The sequence below is a fragment of the Pristiophorus japonicus genome, chromosome 3 (genome assembly GCF_044704955.1).
Source record: "Pristiophorus japonicus isolate sPriJap1 chromosome 3, sPriJap1.hap1, whole genome shotgun sequence".
NCBI classification, from domain to species: domain Eukaryota; kingdom Metazoa; phylum Chordata; class Chondrichthyes; family Pristiophoridae; genus Pristiophorus; species Pristiophorus japonicus.
Window position 1 is genome coordinate 284,276,063 of NC_091979.1, and position 25,428 is coordinate 284,301,490.

The window sequence follows — 25,428 nt, forward strand, 5'->3', positions numbered from 1 at the left end:
TTCTACCATATTATGGTCACTCTTCCCCAAGGGGCCTCGCCCAACAAGTTTGAAAATCAATCCTCTCTCATTACACAACACCCAGTCTAGGATGGCCAGCTCTCTAGTTGGTTCCTCGACATATTGGTCTCGAAAACCATCCCTATACACTCCAGGAAATCCTCCTCCACCATATTGCTACCAGTTTGTTCAGCCCAATCTACATGTAGATTAAAGTCACCCATGATGACTGCTGTACCTTTATTGCACGCATTCCTAATTTCCTGTTTGATGCCAGCCCTAACCTCACTATGACTGTTTGGTGGTCTGCATACAACACCCACTAGTGTTTTCTGCCCTTTGGTGTTCTGCAGCTCTACCCATACAGATTCCAACTCATCCACGCTAATGTCCTTCCTTACTATTGCATGAATCTCCTCTTTAACCAGCAACGCTACCCCACCTCCTTTTCCTCTCAGTCCATCTTTCCTGAATATTGAATACCCTTGGATGTTGAGTTCCCAGCCTTGGTCACCCTGAAGCGATGTATCCGTAATCCCAATTACATCATATCCATTAACAGCTATCTGCGCAGTTAATTCATCCACCTTATTACGAATGCTCCTCGCATTGAGACACAGGGCCGTCAGGCTTGTTTTTTTAACACTTTTTGTCCTTTTAGAGTTATGTTGTAATGTGGCCCTTTCTGATTTTTGTCTTTGATTTTTTTGCCCTCCACTTTTACTTTTCTTCTTTATACCTTTTGCTTCTGACCCCATTTTACTTCCCTCTGTCTTCCTGCATAGGTTCCCATCCCCCAACTCTATTAGTTTAAATCCTCCCCAACAGCACTAGCAAACACTCCCCCTAGGACATTAGTTTCAGTCCTGCCCAAGTGCAGACTGTCCGGTTTGTACTGGTCCCACCTCCCCCAGAACCGGTTCCAATGTTCCAGGAATTTGAATCCCTCCCTCTTGCACCATTCCTCAAGCCATGTATTCATCTTAACTCTCCTTCCTATTTCTACTCTGACTAGCACGTGGCACTGGTAGCAATCCTGAGATCACCTTTCTTAGTCAGCTATGCCAAATCATGCATAAGGCATATCAATTCATTCATACCACTTCAAGCACAGGTCATGCCACATTTGCTTTATGTGATAGCAACAGGATGCTTCATCTGCACGCAGCTTATTGTAGATGGCCTTGCAATCCATATCTCTCTCTTGACCCTTTAGCTACAACAACAGAACATCTATTGAGCCAAAAAGAGCTGTTTTTGTTCACTGAAACATAGTAGCCCTGAAATTGCATTCTTTGCATGTGTTGTAACAAATGTTACACACATTAGTTGACTGTTAAGCCTTTTAAAAAGTATGCGGCTGCCTGTTTTAGAGAAATATTGAAATTGAAGTGAAGGATAACCAGCAGCAAAAATCACATGGGATTCAAAATGGAAGAACATCGACATTAATAAACCCCCAAATACAATTTAAAGAATGAGAACCCAAATCGGAAAACATACTTGATTATCTGTTTGTTTTAGTTTACTTAAATTAACTCATCTCTTAAACACTCGTCACTTAGGTCATTATGTGTGCTTTGTACTGCATCACAAAATAATAGTGTCCCAATGTATGAATTGAAAAGTTGGCTGGGTGTTCCAGGGAGCTCTGGGTGAAAAATGGCAGAAGTGCAGCCAATGATAGTCCACCTATTAATTTAATTGGAAGAACGATCAGGCACTGTGGGCCCATGATTTTCCCAGTAGTGCTCTTTGCCAGGAATGTCAATCCAGGAATCAAACTCTTCTGCCAATTTGTTCATTACCCTTTAGATAGGCCAAAATTTATCTTCATGAAAACAATATCAATTAATATAAAAATTCAAAGTTATACAATGTCAAATAACTTTGTGTGTCTATACTATGTATATTGAGTGTATTTCCTATGACACCCTATTTTTCTTTTTTCTTCCTGACCTTTTAATGCAAAATATAATAGCAAAAAGCACAAAAATAGCTTCTGATGCTATTCGGTCGGTAGGCAGGCCACCTAATGTCAGCTGTGCCTCAGATGGTGACACTCATGCCTCTGAGTCAATAGATTGCGGGTTGAATTTCCACTCCCAGAGACTTGAACACAAAATCTAGGCTGACACTCCTGTCGCTGTTGGAGGTACTGTCTTTCAGATCAGATGTTAAAATGAGGCACCTCTCTCTGCCCCCTCAAGTGGATGTAAAAAATCCCATGGCACTATTTCGAAGAAGAGCAGCGGAGTTATCCCCAGTGTCCTGGTCAATATTTATCCCTCAATCAACATCACTAAAAATATTATTTGATCATTATCTCATTGCTTTTGTGGGACCTTGCTGTGTGCAAATTGGTTGCCGTGCTTCCTACATTACAGCAGCGACTATACTTCAAAAGTGGTTGTAAAGCGCTTTTGGATGTCCTAAGGTCATGAAAAGCTCTATATAAATGCAAGTCTTTCTTTTCTTTAAAATTTGTTCATACAGGGACGAATATTTTGTTTCCCTACTGAAGTTTTATATTCTACGCAAGAGACTTGAATATTTCAAAGATAGCACAATACATGGGCTTGTTTGGTAGCTAAACGTTGCAATTGAACATTGCTTCATGAATCCTAACCCACTAACTCCATGGAGTTGAAATTATTCTGCTACTCCAGCCTTATGTGGGGATTTCCACTAGGTCAGAAGTAATGGGGCTGAGAGTGTTCTTCGGTCATAAGGTTGGAGATTGGTACACCGAATGAGAAGAGGTTTACTGGCCTTGTGAGCGGCGGGAGTGGGCTCCACTGGGGAGAGATGGGTTCATGGCAGGCAGGAGAGATTAAACAACAAAAAGGATGATGGCAAAAGGAGATGGTAATGGGACAAGTAAGTAAACAAAAGATGGGTCTAGAGAAAGTCTAAATGGGAATATCAAAATCATCAACAACAGTAGCTTTCTGAAAAATGGGGGCAGAGGTTAGGTCGAGTTCGGAAGGCTGTAATGTGCCAAAGAGAAATGTGCTGTTCCTCGAGCTTACATTGAGCTTCATTGGAACAGTGTAAGAGGCCAAGGACAGAGACTTCACAGTGGGAGTGGGATGGAGAATTATAATGACAGGCTCGGGGGTCACACTTGCGGACTGAATGGAGGTGGTCTGCGTTTTGTCTCCCGAATATAGAGGAGACCACATCATGAGCAGTGAATACAGTAAACTAAATTGAAAGAAGTACAAGTAAATCACTTTCATCTGGAAGGAGTGTTTGGGACCCTGGACAGTGAGAAGGGAGGAGGTAAAAGGGCAGGTGTTGCATTTCATGTGCTTACACGGGAAGGTGTCGAGGGCAGGGGAGTGGGAAGAAATGACAAGGAATGATAAGTTCACATTTTATGCGGTTGATTTTAACAAACAGCGGGATCTGTGCATTGAACGGGGGCGAAATGGGTGGCATGCCTGAAAGATGTCATCAGCGCGAGGCCCAGCGGGTTTTAAGTACCGTGGCCTTATTATAATATGATTGGCAGGCAGGCCAGCCAATTGTGTCAGCAGCAGGATGCCCGCCAATTTCTCTACGTGATTTGTGGCAGGAGTCCCGAGGCAGCATATGTAAATGGTGAATGCACGACTTAAAGGAAGATTGCATTCATTGAATTCCAACCCTGTTTTCATCATGAATTATTCTTGCGCCATACGTTGGAGCTGGCTGGAAGGCGGGAAAAGGTTGCCCCCCCCCCCACTCCCCTCCCAAGGTTTTCAGACATTTTCCTGGAGGTGTTGCTTGTAGCGGTTAGGGCCAGGAGGAATGTGCTTTTCCCACAAAGTGGGAAAAAAGTTGAAATGTAAATATACTATTCAAATCACCCCCTTGTATATACATGCAAACCCAAAAAATGATCAAAAGCTTCAAAAGGCTGACATAGCCCTCAAAAACACTAACAACACGAGAACAACCATTTTATGTCAAAAGAAGTTATATCGGATTTGTCGCTAAAGCTCAAAGTATCCTCAACATTCCTTCGCTTGCATCAGAGAGGGGGGGGAATAAGCTTACAAAATCCTGAAAAGGGACATATGAAAATTGAAGGTACAAAATAGGAGATGGATTAGCTGCCAGACCTGGGTAGGAGTAGCAATGGACTTGGTATGTGCTGATTTTTGTAAGCAAACGCTGTCTTGCTAACAACTGAAATTTCACGGGGCTTCTTCCAATCTCCCACCGTAACTTCGGTGAAAGATTGATGCAAAGCCCGGAGAAACAGCTGTTTATGGCATTCCTCCAGGGTTTCTGCTGAAGTAACAGCTGGAGAACGGTGAACCTCTGCGGAAATTCTACACCTAACTGTCAGCATGAAATGTTGATAATTGGCATGTATGCGCATGGAATAGAGTGCAATGCTGTGCAGTAAATACTGACTTCATTAAAGCACTCAGAAGTGAACTGAATCAATTTCTGATTTAGCGAAGATAATAGAAATAAGGATTTACCTCAGGGAAATGGGGACAATGACATCGAATGGTGCCCTCCAGCACTGACCCCGCCAGAGTTTGTGGAGTTATTGGGAGGACAATTTATTTGAATGGAGCCAGCAGGCACCACTATGGGTACATCTCAACAGCCTGCCTATCCCATGTTGCAGGAAATTCAGGAACCCTCCAGATATCTGGGGAGTTTTGCCCAGCTCCTTCAGGACCATATTCATAGCCTCCTTCAGGACCTTGCTTCCCTGGCCTGGACCATCACCCCTGCAGTGGGGCCCACTTTCAGCCTTCTGAGGTTTAAAAGATGGTCAAATGGCATCCTGCAATTACACCTGCATGATCTAGTAAGCTGGAGCAGCCAAATGGATAATTCTTGTTCCTTCAGTCTTGCATCATTCTGGATCAAAGGATTTCATAACAGAAATTAAAGAGATTATATTTGAAATATACTGCTTTGTGCCTAATTAAAAAGCAGGACCTCAAAGGTAGTAATCTCAGGATTGCTACCAGTGCCACGTGCTAGTCAGAGTAGGAATGGCAGGATAGCTAAGATGAATATGTGGCTTGAGGAGTGTTGCAGGAAGGAGGGATTCAAATTCCTGGGACATTGGAACCGGTTCTGGGGGAGGTGGGACCAGTACAAACCGGACGGTCTGCACCTGGGCAGGACCGGAACCAATGTCCTAGGGGGAGTGTTTGCTAGTGCTGTTGGGGAGGGGTTAAATTAATATAGCAGGGGGATGGGAACCTCTGCAGGGAGACAGAGGGAAGTAAAATGGGGGCAGAAGCAAAAGATAGAACGAAGAAAAGTAAAAGTGGAGGGCAGAGAAACCCAAGGCAAAAATCAAAAAGGGCCACATTACAGCAAAATTCTAAAGGGACAAGTTGTGTTAAAAAGACAAGCCTGAAGGCGCTGTGCCTCAATGCGAGGAGTATTTGTAATAAGGTGGATGAATTAACTGCGCAGGCAGCTATTAATGGATATGATGTAATTGGCATCACAGAGTCATGGCTCCAGGGTGACCAAGGCTGGGAACTCAACATCCAGGGGTATTCAATATTCAGGAAGGATAGACAGAAAGGAAAAGGAGGTAGGGTAGCGTTGCTGGTTAAAAGGAAATTAACGCAATTGTAAGGAAGGACATTAGCTTGGATGATGTGGAATCTGTATGGGTAGAGCTGCGGAATGTCAAAGGGCAGAAAACACTAGTGGGAGTTGTGTACAGACCTCCAAACAGTAGTAGTGAGGTTGGGATCAGCAAGAAACAAGAAATTAGGGAAGCGTGCAATAAAGGTACAGCAGTTATCATGGGCAAATTTAATCTACATATAGATTGGGCTAAACAAGCAATGCGATGGAGGAGGATTTCCTGGAGTGTTTACTAGACCAATATGTCGACTAGAAGGCTGGCCATCCTAGACTGGGTGATGCGTAATGGGAAAGGACTAATTAGCAATCTTGTTCTTTGAGGCCCCTTGGGGAAGAGTGAACATAATATGCTAGAATTCTTTATTAAGGTGGAGAGTGACACAGTTAATTCAGAGACTAGGGACCTGAATTTAAGGAAAGGTAACTTCGATGGTATGAGATGTGAATTGGCTAGAATAGACTGGCGAATTATACTTAAAGGGTTGACGGTGGATAGGCAATGGCAAACATTTAAAGGTCACATGGATGAACTTCAACAATTGTACATTCCTGTCTGGAGTAAAAACAAAACAGGGAAGGTGGCTCAACCGTGGCTAACAAGCAAAATTAGGGATAGTGTTAAATCCAAGGAGGAGGCAGATAAATTGGCCAGAAAAAGCAGCAAACCTGAGGACTGGGAGAAATTTAAAATTCAGCAGAGGAGGACAAAGCATTTAAATAGGAGGGGTAAAAAATAGAGTACGAGAAGAAGCTTGCTGGGAACATAAAAAACTGACTGCAAAAGCTTCTATGGATATGTGAAGAGAAAGATTAGTGAAGGCAAATGTAGGTCCCTTGCAGTCAGAATCAGGTGAATTTATAATGGGGAATAAAGAAATGGCAGACCAATTGAACAAATACTTTGGTTCTGTCTTCACGAAGGAAGACACATAGATCCTTCCGGAAATATTAGGGGACCGAGGGTCTAGTGAGAAGGAGGAACTGAGGGAAATCCTTATTAGTCAGGAAATTGTGTTAGGGAAATTGATGGGATTGAAGTCCGATAAAGCCCCAGGGCCTGATAGTCTGCATCCCAGAGTACTTAAGGAAGTGGTCCTAGAAATAGTGGATGCATTGGTGATCATTTTCCAACAGTCTGTCGACTCTGGATCAGTTCCTACGGACTGGAGGGTAGCTAATGTAATACCACTTTTTAAAAAAGGAGGAAGAGAGAAAACAGGGAATTATAGACTGACATCAGTAGTGGGGAAAATGTTGGAATCAATTATTAACGATGAAATAGCAGCGCATTTGGAAAGCAGTGACCGGATTGGTCCAAGTCAGCATGGATTTATGAAAGGGAAATCATGCTTGACAAATCTTCTGCAATTTTTTGAGGATGTAACTAGCAGAGTGGACAAGGGAGAACCAGTGGATGTGGTGTATTTGGACTTTCAAAAGGCTTTTGACAAGGTCCCACACAAGAGATTAATGTGCAAAATTAAAGCACATGGTATTGGGGGTAATGTATGGATGTGGATAGAGAACTGGTTGGCAGGCAGGAAGCAGAGAGTCAGGATAAACGGGTCCTTTTCCGAATGGCAGGCAGTGACTAGTAGGGTGCTGCAGGGCTCAGTGCTGGGTCCCAGCTATTTACAATATACATTAATGATTTAGATGAAGGAATTGAGTGTAATATGTCCAAGTTTGCAGATGACACTAAGCTGGGGGCGGTGTGAGATGTGAGGAGGATGCTAAGAGGCTGCAGGGTGACTTGGACAAGTTCGATGAGTGGGCAAATGCATGGCAGATGCAGTATAATGTGGATAAATGTGTGGTTATCCCCTTTGGTGGCCAAAACATGAAGGCAAAATATTATCTGAATGGTGGCAGATTAGGAAAAGGGGAGGTGCAACGTGATCTGGGTGTCATAGAACATCAGTCATTGAAAGTTGGCATGCAAGTACAGCAGGCGGTGAAGAAGGCAAATGGCATGTTGGCCTTCATTGCTTGGGGATTTGAGTATAGGAGCAGGGAAGTCTTAATGCAGCTGTACAGGGCCTTGGTGAGGCCTCACCTGGAATATTGTGTTCAGTTTTGGTCTCTTAATCTGAGGAAGGACATTCTTGCTATTGAGGAAGCGAAGGTTCACTATACTGATTCCCGGGATGGCGGGACTGACGTATGAGGAAAGATTGGATTGACTGGGCCTGTATTCACTGGAGTTTAGAAGAATGAGAGGGGATCTCAAAGAAACATATAAAATTCTGATGGAACTGGACAAGTTAGATGCAGGAAAAATGTTCCCAATGCTGGGAAGTCCAGAACCAGGGGACACATCTAATGATAAGGGGTAAGCCATTTAGGACCGAGATGAGGAGAAACTTCTTCACTCAGAGAGTTGTTAACCTCTGGAATTCTCCAGCACAGAGAGTTGTTGATGCCAGTTCGTTGGATATATTCAAGAGGGAGTTAGATGTGGCCCTTACGGCTAAAGGGATCAACGGGTATGGAGAGAAAGCAGAAAGGGGTACTGAGGTGAATGATCAGCCATGATCTTATTGAATGGCAGTGTAGGCTCGAAGGACCGAATGGCCTACTCCTGCACCTATTTTGTATGTTTCTATGTTTTTAATCTCATGCTCTTTATTTGGAAGATTACCAAGTATAAAATAATATTGCCTCAAATCTTCAAATAATTACGGGCTCTCATAGATATAGATATCAACTACAGGTTGAACCTCTCTTATCCAGCACCCTTGGGACCTGCTCTGTGCCGGATAAGGAATTTTGCCGGATGTTAAATTGGATGGTACAGCTGCTGAGCAAGGGGATAGCGAGGCTGGCTGGCTTGGGGCTAGGAGTGTGGCAGAGAGGTCATGGGGAAATGGTGCATCGCGGGGTCAGGTCAGTGATTGCGGCAGTCGGCAGCGAGGAAGGACTTCAATTTGTTCCTGTCGGAGTTCTGCGCATGTGTCACCCAGTGGCCGGGAATGGTGCTGGACGAGGGGTGGTGCCGGACAAGGGAGTCCCAGATAAGGGAGGTTCAACCTGTATTACAATTATCTATTTAAAAAAATAAACTCTGGCATAATCAACAATATGTAATTTAAACTGTTTTCCTTTATTAGCAAAAGATGAAACTTCTAATCAAGAGGAAGCAAATGAGGAACACCTTATGAAAACAAAGAGAAACAAGTATGTCAGTTATTTTGTTTACTATATTTTTCTTAGTATCTTGGACTGTACTGTATGCTTTGTAAATGCACAATATCTTATTTTGCTAAATTAAGTTGTATTCTAAAATATTGCATCCTTAGCTGTTTCACAAGGTTTCATTTGAACATTATGTATATATAATCTATGACTAAAAGCATTGATATCTTCACCACAGGTTGAGGGCATTAACATTTAATAGTATGGCTTACACATGCACATTATATGTTTTTCATTTAGTTCAGTAATTATTTTGGTTCTGTGGTGTCTGCAGTTTGCAGCAGATAATGGATGTGGCAGAACACTTTCCGAACAATGCTAGTGGGAATGGTCCCAGACAGAAAAGCAGAATATAGTCCACAGAATGCAAATATATCTTTCAACTTTCCTAAGATGAGAAAAATAGAATTAAATATTACTTGTAATGACTGGCGTCAATATTATGATTTTGTTTTATAAGTTTCCTTTTGGTGCCTCCTTAAAACAAAGGGTGCAAATGTGTTTTTCTGTTGATGACACTAGGGCAACCTCGTGTCATTTTTATGGATCAATTAAAAAGAGGCAACAGCTTGGGAAGTCATAAAATGCATCAACAGTATTGGCAAATAAACTAACAGTTTCCTTAATCCTCGTACCTACAAAATTCTACATTTATGTTTCAAGAAAATAAAATCAGGGCAGAATTTGTTTGTACATTATTGGCCCGGAACTTGCAGCCACCAGCGAAGAGAAGGTACTCGCTGCTGGCCCTGAAGTACGCTCCGCACAGTATCACACAATCCCTGTGGAGACAACTTCAGGTTTTTGGGAATTCAATTCAAAGGAACTATGACTTCGAGTACACCGTCATACCGATCACAAATTCAGAGCTGTTGTTTTGTATAAGTAATAAAACGATTGACAATTGTAACATTCTATGAATAATTTTGATGCTAGGCAATGATAAATTTCACAAAATGAAAAATGTTGCAAATTAATAAATTCATTTGACAAGGAGATCTAGTGGTGTGCTGAAAACTTTTTCATGATTAGAATTATTCCAGTACCTTTGTACTATTAAGTACCATGCCTCTTGTCATCAGTATCATAACATGCCCCCTGACCAAAACTGCATATTAATTGTGCACAACATTTGTTTAATTAGATTCCTGTGGAGTGCAGTAGGCATTTATGTCTTCTACATAATAAGTTACAACTGATGATTGGAGCAGTTGATTAGCATGTTTGGATATTTGCCCAATTAAGGATTTGGTGCGGTCAAGTGTTAAGACTGTCATAGAATATGCCTATATATTGTAATAAATATTAACAACAATTAACTTTTACAGTGGCTTGCATGAATGTAGCTCAGTGTTAATCATATTTGCGGTCAGCAACAATGCAACGGCGCTCGTTGCTGGCCCCGAAAAAAGCTGCCCACAGAGATCTCGCAATTTTTCCATGGTGAGAAGTTTGCCTTTTTCAATGTTCAATTGATTTCAGCACTCTGTAATGGGAAGTCCAAGTGCAAGTTTCTGTGAGGTCTAAGCAGCAAATCACATTGTAGAATTCTCAGACAGTAAACGAGAAACTGCTTTTATCTGGACTTTAAAAAAAATTACAGAGTGCAAAATAAAAATTAGGACTCTCACATGGGGATAAGGTAGAAGCTGAAATATCATGAACAGACTTTTAAAAACATTTATTTTTTAGTTGCAGGGGATGCAGCCACAGCAAATCCAGTGTCGGAGAAGTGAATGACTGACGGCAACTTCAGCATTTCCGTGTTTAAATGCACGTGCGCTAAATCCTGAAGTTCAGGGGTAATGACGCGAACGCTGTTAGTTCGCCGTCATTTCCCACCGCAAATTCCAGGCCAATGTTTTTCATACTGTCAGATTGGTCTCTCGTGTCCACCTTCTTCGAGAATGTCCACAGACTAACCACATGTTTATGCATGAGCATACCCATCTCAGCTTTGAATAAGATGAACTTTGCAGGGTGTTGTTACAATCTCAAGCAATTTAATGATGTGCAGCCATAAGAGTGTAATAATTCTCCAGTAAAGGTAAATCACGACCGTGTCATGGATAATGTGGTATTTTTGGATCTGAATCTTAAAATCAAGCAAAGGATTTGTAATATTTCTTACATTATCACGGTTAGGTTTGTTGAAATGAAATACAATAATAGACAACCAAAGAAATAAAAGATGAGTTTTCCACTAAATTTATGACATTCTAATGAAGTTTCATAATGCTGACTTAAAAATAATGCTAATATAAATGATGCATGAAGATCCTATTGACTGCAAAAAAACTATGTTGGCGCAATCCTTATTCTGTAAAGTTTGCTAATGCATAAAGTATATAAGTAACTAAAGACACATACCATACCACAGCATGACACCACTATAGTTTCCACTGGCCTGATTCTGGTCATTCACATCTAATGCAGGAATTGTTATAACTCCCTTTCTCATAACCTAATGGCTATATTTTCTAACAAATTTTTAAAAATTCTCCATCCATAGAGAAGTGTGTTCAAATAACAGGAAACCAAGTAATAGGCAGTAATGGCAATTTACTGCATGATCACCTCTATTTCACATTTCCTGTCCATTCATACGTGTATGCTGACAGTGACAATTTGTTAAGACCTGTTAGAGCCTTGTTTTATGGAAAAAGATTTTTCAGATTCCAGTTGAGGGAGATGGAAACAACCAAGGTAGTTTCCTCTCGCTTGCAGAGCTGGAGAATGTTGCATTGACTGATCACCTGGCTGTGGAAATAGCATTGCAACACTGAGAATGAATGTTCTGGTGTCCAGAATGGTCTTGAGAGCTATCATCCACAACATCCCGGAACTGCAGCACACACTCGGGTTTCCAACTCCGGTTGGATGTATTCCTGGAGGTGTCATTATTGACGTCCTGCCTCCAACGCTCCCCCCCCCACCCCCCACACTCCTGCCTTTGGTCACCTGACACGTCCAAATTCGTGATGCGAGTGGATTGGAAAATAAATACCCACATCGAGTTCAACAATTTCATAACATAACCTCTGCCCATTTTTGGCTCCCTTCAACCCCTCCGCCCCCACCCTCTGACCTTATGCTTTTTTTTTCTTTGTCTCCAATGGCAGCTTGTCATTATTCTGCCATTCATACCCTATTTAGACTAACCCTTTTCTAACTTCTGTAATTACCATTTCAATTCAGCCCATCATCACTTTTGTTTCTCTTAATCTCTCCTGCCTTCCATCCTATCACAGACCTTCCCTTTTGTTCTTTCTTCCCCTCCCCCTTTCTATGCTCCTTAAAATCTGTTCTTTTTGAACATTCGCCAGTTCTGACGAAGGGTCATTGACCCGAAACGTTAACTCTGTTTTCTCTCCACAGAAGCTGCCTGACCCGCTGAGATTTCCAGCATTTTCTGTTTTTATTTCATATTCCAGCATCCGTAATATTTTGCTTTTGTAGACTTCATTACCTGATTGGACGATTCTTGACTGTCAGTTAAACAGCCTTTTTTTCCCCCAAGTCCGATATTTTAGAACTAGTAAATAGAAGTGTTCAAAGAGACTTTTAAAAGAGCCACAATTCTTTTAATGCTGCTGTGTTTTTTTTCCGCCTGGGTTGCTGACAGCAGTGTCCTGGAGATTAGTCTTTAATTCCTGGAGACTCCAGGGCAATCCTGAAGGGTTGGCAACCCTAGCACATACACATAGTGCTGCAAGAAACTTGTGTCTGCATTTCTAATCGTCCTGAACAAGAAAGTAAGAGCAGTTTCACTATTGAGGATTATGTTTTTATTCATTTCAGAGGTTTTGCCTTTAGTGAAAGATACAACTGTTTCCGAGCTGTGGCAAGGCAGGCTCATCTTATTGTAATGTCGTTGGCTGAACTTGGTGTGCTTGAGGTTGTGACCCTTTTTCTGGATATCCCAGTCTGATCCGTTAGCATGAAATGAGCAAGTTGTGATTGGCCAGGATTCTGGCACTGAGGCGAGTGAAATACCGCTGTACAAATGCATCCAGTAGACAATGAAATCGGCAACATTTTGATTTGTTACAGTTTCTAAAAGCAGAAAATATAGCCAAATGTTTCTTTCCATTAATTCAAATTAATATTATAAAAATCATATTTTTTTAAAGAACTGAACAGCCAGAGATTGCTAATCCAGCAAAGGAAGAAATGGATGGAAAAAATCTGGAAAATACTCCACACAGGACAGTTGTTCCTTTAGAAGAACGTATAAATCATTTTCGGAATATGCTTCTGGAGAGAGGGGTAAGAAGAAGTCTTCCAGAGCACACAAAATTAATCTGCAGTAATTTATTTTTACTTATTTTCTCAGTTAGTAATAATTGTTTATGTTTCAGTATGTTGCATGATGATTCAAATCAAAAGACACAACTTTTGTCCAACTGGAATGCTGTAGTTTGTGATTGTGATTGTGAAAATCATATTTTCTTCAGGAGTTGGTAAGAACAGTTAACAGGAGATGCATCATATTCAAAACTCCTCCAGATATAACGTCCTCAAATTCCTCGGGTTATGATCCTGACGCTGCTGGCCCTGCTGGAGTTAGTGGGGTCAGCGGGAGGACATCCCACTTGCATGGGCCAGGAGGGCGGCAGCATCATTTTGAGTACATCTTCGACAGCCGTCTGCCCATGAATTGGAACCTCCAGTGGCTGCCTACTCGTGTTGGGCTGCGGGGAGGCAGGGAGGGAAACGGATGTTTACAGAAGTCATAATTGCCCTCATGATGAACTTGTTGTTGCAGATGGCTCCTGGATTGCCACAGTTCCCACGCTGTTCTGCACGGCCTAACTGTTGAAATTCAGCTTTTCGGGGATTTGTTTGGAGCAGGACGGAAGTGGCATCATCATGGGGGCGAAAGTGGGATGGGCTTCACTAGCGGGGCGGAAGTGAGGCGGGACGGAGTAGCCAATGCTGTCAGTCATCACACTGGCGCGTCCCAATGTCTCTCCCCTTCAATTAAAGGGGAGGGCTGCTGCAAACGCTGCAGCTACTTTCGTGGAAAACACTGGGCCACCAGGGAGGGTTTCGGCCGGGCCAGCGGCCTGGCACACAAGAGCGGGTGCACGTCTGCCTAGTAGCAGCCCGGCTGAACCCGGGCCCATAATTGTCGGCCCGACCTGGCAATTGGCCGACAGAAAAAAATAAAATCGCGTTGCCCACAGCGACACCTCCCCTTTAAGGGCAGCCACACCACCAAGCCTCAGAGACTGCAAAAGGTGTTGGGGGCACCAATCAGCAGCGGTGCCGCTCCTGTGGGGCAATTCCGGGAAAGTGGCAATTTCCCGAGGGGCAAGTTCTCGAAGGGGTCATCGGTAGGCGATAAGGGGTCAGCGCATGCATGCCGCAGCGGGAAAACGGGCAGGGCCATCCCCTACATTGCTCCAAACCTGAGGAAGGGCAATTTTCAAAATGGCAGCCCCTCCGCAGAGACTCAGCGGCCATTCTGCGCTGCCCCATAGCTGCCGCTTTCAGGCGACCACGGGTCTTATCGGATGGGACAATTTCTGCCCCAAAGTCTAATCAAACAAGATCTGATTTAATTAGATTCAGATCCCTGATGGTTTATATATTTGTACATTTATGATGTCAAAAACCAATCACTTAAATATGTATGCTGCTCACAAGAAGTTTACATTTGTTAGTAATTTGCAATGCTTTAATACAGATGTATGTATTTTGTTTTGCCGACTGTTTCTCAAACTGAGACAACTTGCATTTGTCTAGTGCTTTTAAAGTAGTACAATGTCCTAAGGTGCTTCACAGGACCGATATCAGACACAATTTAATCCCGAGCCACATGAGATATTGGGACAGGTGACCAAAAGTTTGGCCAAACAGTTAGGTTTTAAGGTGATAGATCCTTACTATAAATGCACACGAGGCCCATGCTTGAGAGAAGTCAGTCTGTGACCTGTCCTTTATTCCTTAGCACTCAAGTGATGAAGGTGGGTGGAGCTTCCCCTTTTGTACCTGAAGGCCCAGGTTAGGAGTGTCTCCCACCGAGTGGTCATTGTTCTCACAGTGTACAACTTAGGTCAGATTATACGTGGGTTACAATGCTGGTTGAATACATGACATCACCTCCCCCCAAAGTCTTATTGGGATCACAGGTTGAGTCTCTCTGGTGGTTTACGCTCTCTTGTAGAGCACCTGAGTTGGGGCTTCGGTTGTTGGGCGCTGGCCTGAGTGTCTGCTGTTTGCAGTGCCTCAGGCCTATCCAGACTGCCCACAGGGATTGGGCTCTCCTCCTTTTGGTTCCGGTGTTCGGTCACCTGTGGTGGAGTGAACTCTACATCGTGTTCTTCCTCTGTTTCTTCTATGGGGTTGCTGAACCTCCTTTTTGTTTGATCCACGTGTTTGCGGCAGATTTGTCCATTGGTAAGTTTAATTACCAGAATCCTATTCCCCTCTTTGGCAATCACAGTGCCTGTGAGCCATTTGGGCCCTGCAGCGTAGTTGAGGACAGAAACAGGATCATTTACATCAATACATCGCGCCCTCGCATTCCTGTCATGGTAGTCATATTGTGGCTGGCGCCTGCTCTTGACAATTTCTTTCATGGTGGGGTGTATAAGGGATAGCCGGGTTTTGAGCGTCCTTTTCATTAGCAGCTCTGCGGGTGGAACCCCTGTGAGCGAGTATGGTCGGGATCTATAGGCCAACAGGAGGCATGATAAGCAGCTTTGTAGGGATTCTGAGCATCCCCTGTTTGATTATCTGCACTGCTCGTTCTGCCTGGCCGTTTGAGACCGGCTTGAACGGTGCCGTTCTGACATGGTTAATTCCGTTGCCTGCCATGAAGTCCTGGAATTCAGTGCTTGTGAAGCACGGGCCATTGTCGCTGACCAAGACGTTCGGGAGACCGTGGGCGGCGAACATTGTCCGTAGACTTTCTACCGTGGCAGAGGATGTGCTTGAATTTAAAATGTCACACTCGATCCATTTGGAGTAGGCGTCTACTACAACCAAAAACATTTTTCCCATGAAAGGACCTGCGTAATCCACATGGATGCGTGACCAAGGCTTGGCGGGCCATGGCCAGGGGCTAAGGGGGGCTTCCCTGGGTGCATTGCGCAGCTGGGTACACGTGTTGCACCTGCGAACACAAAGTTCCAGATCTGCGTCTATCCCTGGCCACCAAACGTGTGACCTGGCAATTTCCTTCATCGTGACAATGCCCGGGTGCCCATTGTGGAGTTCTCTGATGAACGCCTCTCTGCCCATCGGGGGCATGACTACGCGGTTTCCCCACAGTAGGCAATCGGCCTGAATCGAGAGTTCATCCCTCCGCCTGTGAAATGGTTTAAATTCCTCAGGGCATGCCCTGTACGTGGCTGTCCAGTCCCCATTCAGGACACATTTCTTGACGAGAGACAATAGCGGGTCTCTATTTGTCCAGACTTTAATCTGACGGGCTGTCACGGGTGAGCCTTCGCTTTCGAAAGCTTCAACAGGTGAGCTTCCGAAATCTTCAACAGCCATGACCATCTCAGCAGCATGCTCAGTAGCCCCCTCAGTGGTGGCTAGTGGGAGCCTGCTGAGTGCATTGGCGCAGTTTTCGGTGCCCGGTCTGTGCCGAATTGTATAGTCATAGGCGGCTAACGTGAGTGCCCACCTCTGTATGCGGGCCGATGCATTCGCATTTATGGCCTTGTTGTCGGCCAAAAGAGACGTTGGGGGTTTGTGATCTGTCTCCAGCTCAAATATCCTGCCAAACAGGTACTGGTGCATTTTCTTTACCGCATATACATATGCGAGCGCCTCCTTTTCTACCATCCCATAGCCCCTTTCTGCCTGGGACAGACTCCTGGAGGCATAAGCTATCGGCTGTAACTGACCTTTGACACTGACATGCTGCAATACACACCCGACACCATAGGATGACGCATCGCACGTTAACACAAGTTTCTTACATGGGTCGCATAGTGTTAACAGAGTGTTGGAACAGAACAAATTGCGTGCTCTATTAAAAGCCCTTTCCTGGCTGTCCCCCCAGACCCATTCGCGACCTTTGCGTAGCAGCACGTGTAGCGGTTCTAGCAGCGTGCTCAATTTGGGAAGAAAGTTACCAAAATATTTCAGGAGCCCCAGGAACGAACGCAGCTCCGTCGTGTTACGGGGTCTGGGTGCTCTCTGGATTGCTTCCGTTTTGGACGCGGTAGGGCTGATCCCGTCTGCTGCAACCCTCATCCCCAGGAATTCTATCTCTGGAGCTAGGAAGATGCACTTCACCTTTTTCAGTCGCAGCCCTATTCGGTCCAGTCTGTGTAGCACCTCCTCCAGGCTGTGGAGGTGTTCTTCAGTATCGTAACCCGTGATGAGGATGTTGTCCTGAAAAACCACCGTCCTTGGAATCGACTTGAGGAGGCTTTCCATATTTCATTGGAAGATCACAGCGACCGAGCGAATCCCGAACAGACATCTGTTGTACTCAAACAACCCCTTGTGTGTCGTGATGGTGGTCAGCTTCTTCGACTCACTCTCCAGCTCCTGGGTCATGTAAGCTGAGGTCCGATCCAATTTTGAAAAATGTTTGCCACCGGATAGCGTCGCAAAGAGGTCCTCCGCTCTCGGTAGCGGATACTGGTCTTGGAGTGACACCCGATTGATGGTGGCCTTGTAATCACCACATATCCTGACCGACCCATTCGCCTTGAGCACCGGCACGATCGGGCTCGCCCAGTCACTGAATTCGACTGGCGAGATGATGCCTTCCCTCAGCAGGCGGTCCAATTCGCCTTCTATCTTTTCCCGCATCACGTACGGCACCGCTCTGGCCTTGTGATGTACTGGCCTGGCATTCGGGTTTATGTGAATCATTACCTTAGTCCCTATGAAAGTGCCAATGCCGGGTTGAAATAATGAGTCAAATTTGTCCAGGATCTGTGAGCATGATACTCGCTCCACAGAGGAAATTGCATTGACATCGCCCCATTTCCAGTTCATGACAGCAAGCCAACTCCTCCCCAGTAGTGTGGGACCGTCCCCCGGGACAATCCAGAGTGGCAACCTGTTCTCCGAATCTTTGTGGGTCACGACTACAGTGGCGCTGCCTAGCACCGGAATGATCTGCTTTGTGTAAGTCCGTAGCTGTGCGTCAATCGGCGATAATTTTGGCCTCCTGGCCTTGGTCACCCACAACGTTTCGAACTGTTTGATACCCATCAGGGACTGGCTGGCCCCCGTGTCTAGCTCCATTAATACTGGGATGCCATTGAGGAGCACTTTCATCATTATCGGTGGCGTCCTGGTGTATGGACTGTATACGTGCTCCACATGAACTCACTGAACTTCAGCTTCCAGCGATTTCCCCCAGCATTCATTTCTGCAATTTCTGCAGGTATTTTGCTCATCTCTGCAAACTCCGGCTGAGTGTGTGCCTCCACGCCTCCAACATGAGCTGTTGTTGGAAACAAAAGATCCCTTGCCAGTCGATCGTCCCTGACTGCTCCTGTGACTGTCCTTGAGTGCGCCATTAACAGGTGTCGATGGCCCCATTACTCGCCGCATTGTCTCTTGCAATGGCGTGAATTGCCATTCAACTTGCCATTGTCTCTGTCGAACTCCCCCTCTGGGTTCAACTACATGTTGGGGCATGCCTGATTGCCCTTGTCTGTCTGGAGAACTGTGTGCTGCTTTAACAATGTTGAATCTCTGTCCCAACCATTCCTTAACACAGTACCTCTCGTCTATTCTGCTCGTGGCCATGCTCGCGTGGTTTAAATCCCAGTTTCTCGTCGCCATTGATAGGTCCTTACTATACAGTATAAATGCACACGAGGCCCATGCTTGAGAGAAAGTCAGTCTGTGACCTGTCCTTTATTCCTGAGCACTCAAGTGATGAAGGTGGGTGGAGCTTCCCCTTTTGTACCTGAAGGTCCAGGTTAGGAGTGTCTCCCACCTAGTAGTCATTGTTCTCACAGTGTACAACTTAGGTCAGATTATACATGGGTTACAATGCTGGTTGAATACATGACATAAGGAGCTTCTTAAAGGAGGAGTGAGAGATAGCAAGGCGGTAAGGTTTAGGGAGGGAATTCAGAGCTTACAGCCGAGACAGCTGAAGGCACGGCCGTCAATGGAATGGGGAAGAAAATTGGGGATGCTCAAGAGACAAAAGACACAATGAATCTGAACAAACACAACAACCATGGCTTCCACTGCAATCATTCCAGTGTTTGAGCTAAGATACACATTTTTGCACAAAAGGTAAAATATCGAACTATTTAAGAATTGAAACCGGATGGGTCCAAGGACGTCATACAAAAATGTGTATAAACTCCTGTAATCATACACTGGTACAATTCATATTTTTGAATGGGGATGTATACTCACTCAACAATTTGTATAAGTAACAAGTTATTTTCATCATGTTACACCTCACCATATATATTTGTTGCATCTACACAGACCATTTCTCCTCATGGGAAATACAAGATATAAATTACCTAGGTTCCCAGTGCACTGGTCTTTTAGGATCCAACAATTAAAAAAAAATCATCCAATATTCCAAACAACGACTGACTTTGCACAACTAGGAGAATTGTACAGCAAAAGCCATGATTCCATTACTAGTGACTAACATGAATGCTGCTAACTTTGCTATAGATAACAAGAGGATATTCCATTCAAGTGATCTTCGTGAACCCAGTGTTACTACACAAGCCATAGACCCCATGGCTTATAACTTACCTTACTGGGACATTGTAGATCAGAATAATCAATCTCCAAGGATAGTTAGTAAGCTATCTGTTGCACTCATAATAAATGGTCAGACTGAGCACTGTGTGCAATGAGCAAGTGTGACCTTAGCTCCTTTATTAAGATTCCAGAGTGCAGGTACCTCGTGGGTGACCTGCTTACATACTGTGCTCCCAAGGGATGCTGGGATCCCTTGGAACTCCAACAGGTAGGCCCTCTGGTGGTCAGGTGTGATGCAGGTTACAAGGGGTTAAATACATAACACTATCATCACATAAAAGTTTCAGTACACGTGACAGAAGCAGATAGATTGCTGTGCTCAAAGCCAGACACAATCTTTGCCACATTTACTTATTTCTAATGTGTGGGCCCGATAAATGAGCCCTTTAAAAAGGGAAATGAGGCAAAGTCTATTCCTGAGCAAGCCTCGCATCACGGGATTAATAAAAGGGAGACCAAAGCTGCCGTGTTTCAGCTCCATTAGGTGTATGATGCAACGAACACCTGGGCTTGGATCAGCAATGCTGTGATGATCCTTTGAAAACATGAATGGGGCCATTTGTCTAGGACAATGGAAAGTTTCAAGATAAAACTCTTATGCCTGCCTGTTGATAGATGGAATTTATGGTTATTTTTTTCTTCATATTTTTACATGCTATGCTACAAATTCTATTTACTCAGCAAATCACAAGCTGTTTCGACTGATTTGTTTGGTTGGCCTTTCCAAATTAGTCAGTCAACTAGAGAAAATAAGCATTGGTCTGGGGGAAAAAATGCTCTCAGCTGCACACAAATTTGGTGATGAGAAATTGCCCCGGAATTTTCACTTAATTCGGATGAAGATTGCCAGAAAGCTTGGAGCTCCGGCAGAAAGTTTGGCAGAACATCAGCGGTAACTTCGGCGAAACGGTGTTGAGCAGCCTTTAGCATAATTTCCTCGTGGATCCCACCGAAGTTACAGTGGGAGAACGCTCATACATTTTCTACCCCTATGTAATTCCCAAAAGACGATGCCTAAAGTGTGAGCCAGGAAGTGACGTGCCATTTTTTAATATAGTATTCGTGGACCTTGCGTGGCATTACTCAAGCAAGTTGAGGGATATGCTGTTTTAAATGACAGAGGCCGTAAAACACAGTGCATTGTTATCAGGCAATACATAGGATTAAATACATAGGATACACGGCACAGAGGCAGGCTATTCGGTCCAGCCAGTCCATGCCGGCATTTATGCTCCACGCGAGCCTCCTCTCATGTAAATCTATCAGCATAACTCTCTATTCCTTTTGCCTCATATACTTATCTAGTCTCCCCTTAAATGCATTTATACTATTCACCTCAATCACTCCCTGTGGTAGCGAGTTCCACATTCTCACCACGCCACAAGTTAAATAAATTCACGCACAGGCATCTTCCAACCCCTCAATTGGAGTTCAGGACTGGAACATCAGGTCCTTCATTGAAACACCTGTGAACTCGTGGAAGCAAGTCATCCTCGAGTTTCTTCTGTTGGCATTCTTGGTGACTATATTATTGATGGCCTCTAGTTATGCTCTTCCCCACAAGTGGAAACATTCCCTCTGTATTCACTGTATCAAAACATAGAAACATAGAAAATAGGTGTAGGAGTAGGCCATTCGGCCCATAGAGCCTGCACCACCATTCATGGCTGATCATTCATCTCAGTACCCCTTTCCTGCTTTCTCTCCATACCCCTTGATCCCTTTAGCCGTGAGGGCCACATCTATATTCCTCTTGAATATATCCAATGAACTGGCATCAACAACTCTCTGCGGTAGGGAATTCCACAGGTTAACAACTCTGAGTGAAGAAGTTTCTCCTCATCTCAGTCCTAAATGGCTTACCCCTTATCCTTAGACTGTGTCCCCTGGTTCTGGACTTCCCCAACATCGGGAACGTTCTTCCTGCATCTAACCTGTCCAGTGCCGTCAGAATTTTATATGTTTCTGAGATCCCCTCTCATTCTTCTAAACTCCAGTCAATCCAGTCTCTCCTCATATGTCAGTCCAGCCATCCCGGAAATCAGTCTGGTGAACTTTCGCTGCACTCCCTCAATAGCAAGAATGTCCTTCCTCAGATTAGGAGATCAAAACTGAACACAATATTCCAGGTGAGGCCTCAGCAAGGCCCTGTACAACTGCAGTAAGACCTCCCTGCTCCTATACTCAAATCCTCTCGCTATGAAGGCCAACATACCATTTGCCTTCTTCACTGCCTGCTGTACCTGCATGCCAACTTTCAATGACTGATGTACCATGACACCCAGGTCTCGTTGCACCTCCCCTTTTCCTAATCTGCAGCCATTCAGATAATATTCTGCCTTCGTATTTTTTCCCCCAAAGTGGATAACCTCACATTTATCCACATTATACTGCATCTGCCATGCATTTGCCCACTCACCTAACTTGTCGAAGTCACCCTGCAGCCTCTTAGCGTCCTCCTCACAGCTCACACCGCCACCCAGTTTAGTGTCATCTGCAAACTTGGAGATACTACACTCAATTCTTTCATCCAAATAATTTGTGTATATTGTAAATAGCTGGGATCCCAGCACTGAGCCCTGCAGCACCCCACTCATCACTGCCTGCCATTCTGAAAAGGACCCGTTTATCCCAGTTCTCTGCTTCCTGTCTGTCAACCAGTTCTCTATCCATGTCAGTACATTACCCCCAATACCATGTGCTTTAATTTTACACACCAATCTCTTGTGTGGGACCTTGTCAAAAGTCTTTTGAAAGTCCAAATACACCACATCCACTGGTTCTCCCTTGTCCACTACTATTTACATCCTCAAAAAATTTCAGAAGATTTGTAAGCATGATTTCCCTTTCATAAATCCATGCTGACTTGGACCGATCATGTCATTGCTTTCCAAATGCACTGCTATTTCATCTTTAATGATTGATTCCAACATTTTCCCCACTACTGATGTCAGGCTAATTGGTCTATAATTAACCGTTTTCTCTCTCCCACCTTTTTTCAAAAGTGGTGTTACATTAGCTACCCTCCAATCCATAGGAACTGATCCAGAGTCGATAGACTGTTGGAAAATGATCACCAATGCATCCACTATTTCTAGGGCCACTTCTTTAAGTACTCTGGGATGAAGACGATCAGGCCTCGGGGATTTATCGGCCTTCAATCCCATCAATTTCCCTAACACAATTTCCCACCTAATAAGGATATCCTTCAGTTCCTCCTTCTCACTAGACCCTCGGTCCCCTAGTACTTCCGGAAGGTTATTTGTGTCGTCCTTCGTGAAGACAGAACCAAAGTATTTGTTCAATTGGTCTGCCATTTCTTTATTCCCCATTATAAATTCACCTGAATCTGACTGCAAGGGACCTACGTTTGTCTTCACTAATTTTTTTCTCTTCACATATCAAGAGAAGCTTTTGCAGGCAGTTTTTATGTTCTTGGCAAGCTTCCTCTCATACTCTATTTCCCCCTCCTAATTAAACCCTTTGTCCTCCTCTGGTAAATTCTAAATTTCTCCCAGTCCTCAGGTTTGCTGCTTTTTCTGGCCAATTTATATGCCTCTTCCTTGGATTTAACACTATCCTTAATTTCGCTTGTTGGCCACGGTTGAGCCACCTTCCTCGTTTTATTTTTACTCCAGACAAGGAATGTACAATTGTTGAAGTTCATCCATGTGATCTTTAAATATTTTCCATTGCCTATCCACCGTCAACCCTTTAAGTATCAATTGCCAGTGTATTCTAGCAAATTCACATCTCATACCATCGAAGTTACCTTTCCTTAAGTTCAGGACCCTAGTCTCTGCATTAACTGTGTCACTCTCCACCTTAATGAAGAATTCTACCATATTATGGTCATTCTTCCCCAAGGGGCCTCATACAACAAGATTGCTAATTCGTCCTTTCTCATTACACATAACCCAGCCTAGGATGGCCAGCCCTCTCGTTGGTTCCTCAACATATTGGTCTAGAAAACCATCCCTAATACACTCCAGGAAATCCTCCTGAACTATATTGCTACCAGTTTGGTTCGCTCAATCTATATGTAGATTAAAGTCGCCCATGATAACTGCTCTACCTTTATTGCACGCATCCCCAATTTCTTGTTTGATGCTGTCCCCAACCTCACTACTACTGTTTAGTGGTCTGTACACAACTCACACTAGCGTGTTCTGCCCTTTGGTATTCTGCAGCTCCATCCATACAGATTCCACATCATCCAAGCTAATGTCCTTCCTTACTATTGTGTTAATTTCCTCCTTAACCAGCAAGGCTACCCCACCTCCTTTTCTTTTCTGTCTATCCTTCCTGAATGTTGAATACCCTTGGATGTTGAGTTCCCAGCCTTGGTCACCTTGAAGCCATGTCTCTGTGATGCCAATTATATCATATTCATTAATTGCATAATTATAAAGACTTCTATTAGGTCACCCCTAAAGAAAAAAAGAGACCCAGCCTATTCATCCTTTCCTGATGTGTATACCCTCGCATTTCTGGTATCCTTGTAAATCTTCTCTGCACCCTCTCCAGTGCCTCTATATCCTTTTGATAATATAGTGACCAGAACTGTACTCAATACTCTGAGGACCCAAATTTGATCAAAGCCAAGTTCTGCCCATTTACCGTTGGAAAGACCGCTAAGATCCTGACAGTATTTTGCCGGAGGTTTGGTGAAAAAAAACACCCGGCGGAAAAAATGGCCATTACACGGCGATTCTGGGCAGTAGAGGGTGATAGGTGGGATTCTGGTCGGCAAATGCAATCCTCGACAAAGTTACGCCGAGACTGGAGTCGGGCCCAGGGAGAGGGGGAACGCACACAAAAAAATGTTCTATAAATAAAAAACAAAACGTGACAAAACCTTCAGAGGACCCTTTCAAACAAAACTGCTGCAAAAGAAATAAAGCTAAGTATCTCACTGACCTATTCTTGCAGGTCTTCATACCTACTGTCCAGGTAAGACTTGCTTTCATGCGGCGGTCTTTTCTCCTGCTGGAGCGGAGGACCGTTCGGGTGAATCTTGGGCGGGAGTGGGCAGGAGGACTTTTTTCGGCATTGCATGCTGGTGCACACCAGCGGACCCTCCCCAACGGTCCTTTCAAACTGCCAGCGTGAAGGCCTCATCAATCTCACAGAGGGGAGAGCGCCGAGAAAACAGGGAGACCACCGGGAAAACTGGGCCTGAAGTGTAGCCTACCCAATGTTCGATACAGGTTTGGTATAACTTCCCTACTTTTCAATTCTATACATCTAGACATAAAGCTTAGTTTGCTTTTTTTATTGCCTTGCTAACCTGTGACGCGACTTTTAGTGATTTGTGTATTTGTACTCTTCTACTCCACCGAGGCTCGCACCCTCCAAGGAATAAGTGACCTCCCTATTCTTCCTACCAAAATGTAATACCTCACCTTTATCAGTGTTGAACTTCATTTGCCAATTATATGCCCATTCTGCAGGTTTTTTAATGTCCTCCTGTAATTTGTTGCAGTCCTCCTCAGTATTGACTATCCCCCCCAATTTGGTGTCATCCACAAATTTAGAAAATGTGTTTTTGATTCCAAAGTCTAAATCGTTAATATAAGTTGTGAACAACAGTGGTCCCAGCACTGATCTTTGTGGAACACCACTACCCGTCTTCTGCCACTGAATAATTACCTTTTACCTCTGCTCTCTGCTGGCTGTCTTGAAGCCAGCTAGCTATCCATTCTGGTACTTGTCCCCTGACTCCGCATTCTCTGACCTTGTTCATCAGTCTATTATGGGATACCTTATCTAAGGCCTTTTGAAAATCTAGATAAGTTACAGCTACTGCATAACAATTGTCTACTCTCTCTCTGTTGCCTCTGAGGTTGGTCAAGCAAGACTTTCCGGGGTAGAAGTTTCCAC

General features: G+C 44.1%; 1 protein-coding gene across 1 annotated transcript in view; it reads left to right on the plus strand.

Annotated features, from left to right (window-relative positions):
- The window catches only part of tcerg1l (transcription elongation regulator 1 like), a 947,310-nt gene that overhangs the window by 715,511 nt on the left and 206,371 nt on the right, over positions 1-25,428 (plus strand). The window contains exons 9-10 of the mRNA XM_070876773.1: positions 8,733-8,799; positions 12,951-13,086. Of these exons, the coding sequence (XP_070732874.1) occupies positions 8,733-8,799; positions 12,951-13,086 (203 nt within the window). The remainder of the gene's footprint in view (positions 1-8,732; positions 8,800-12,950; positions 13,087-25,428) is intronic.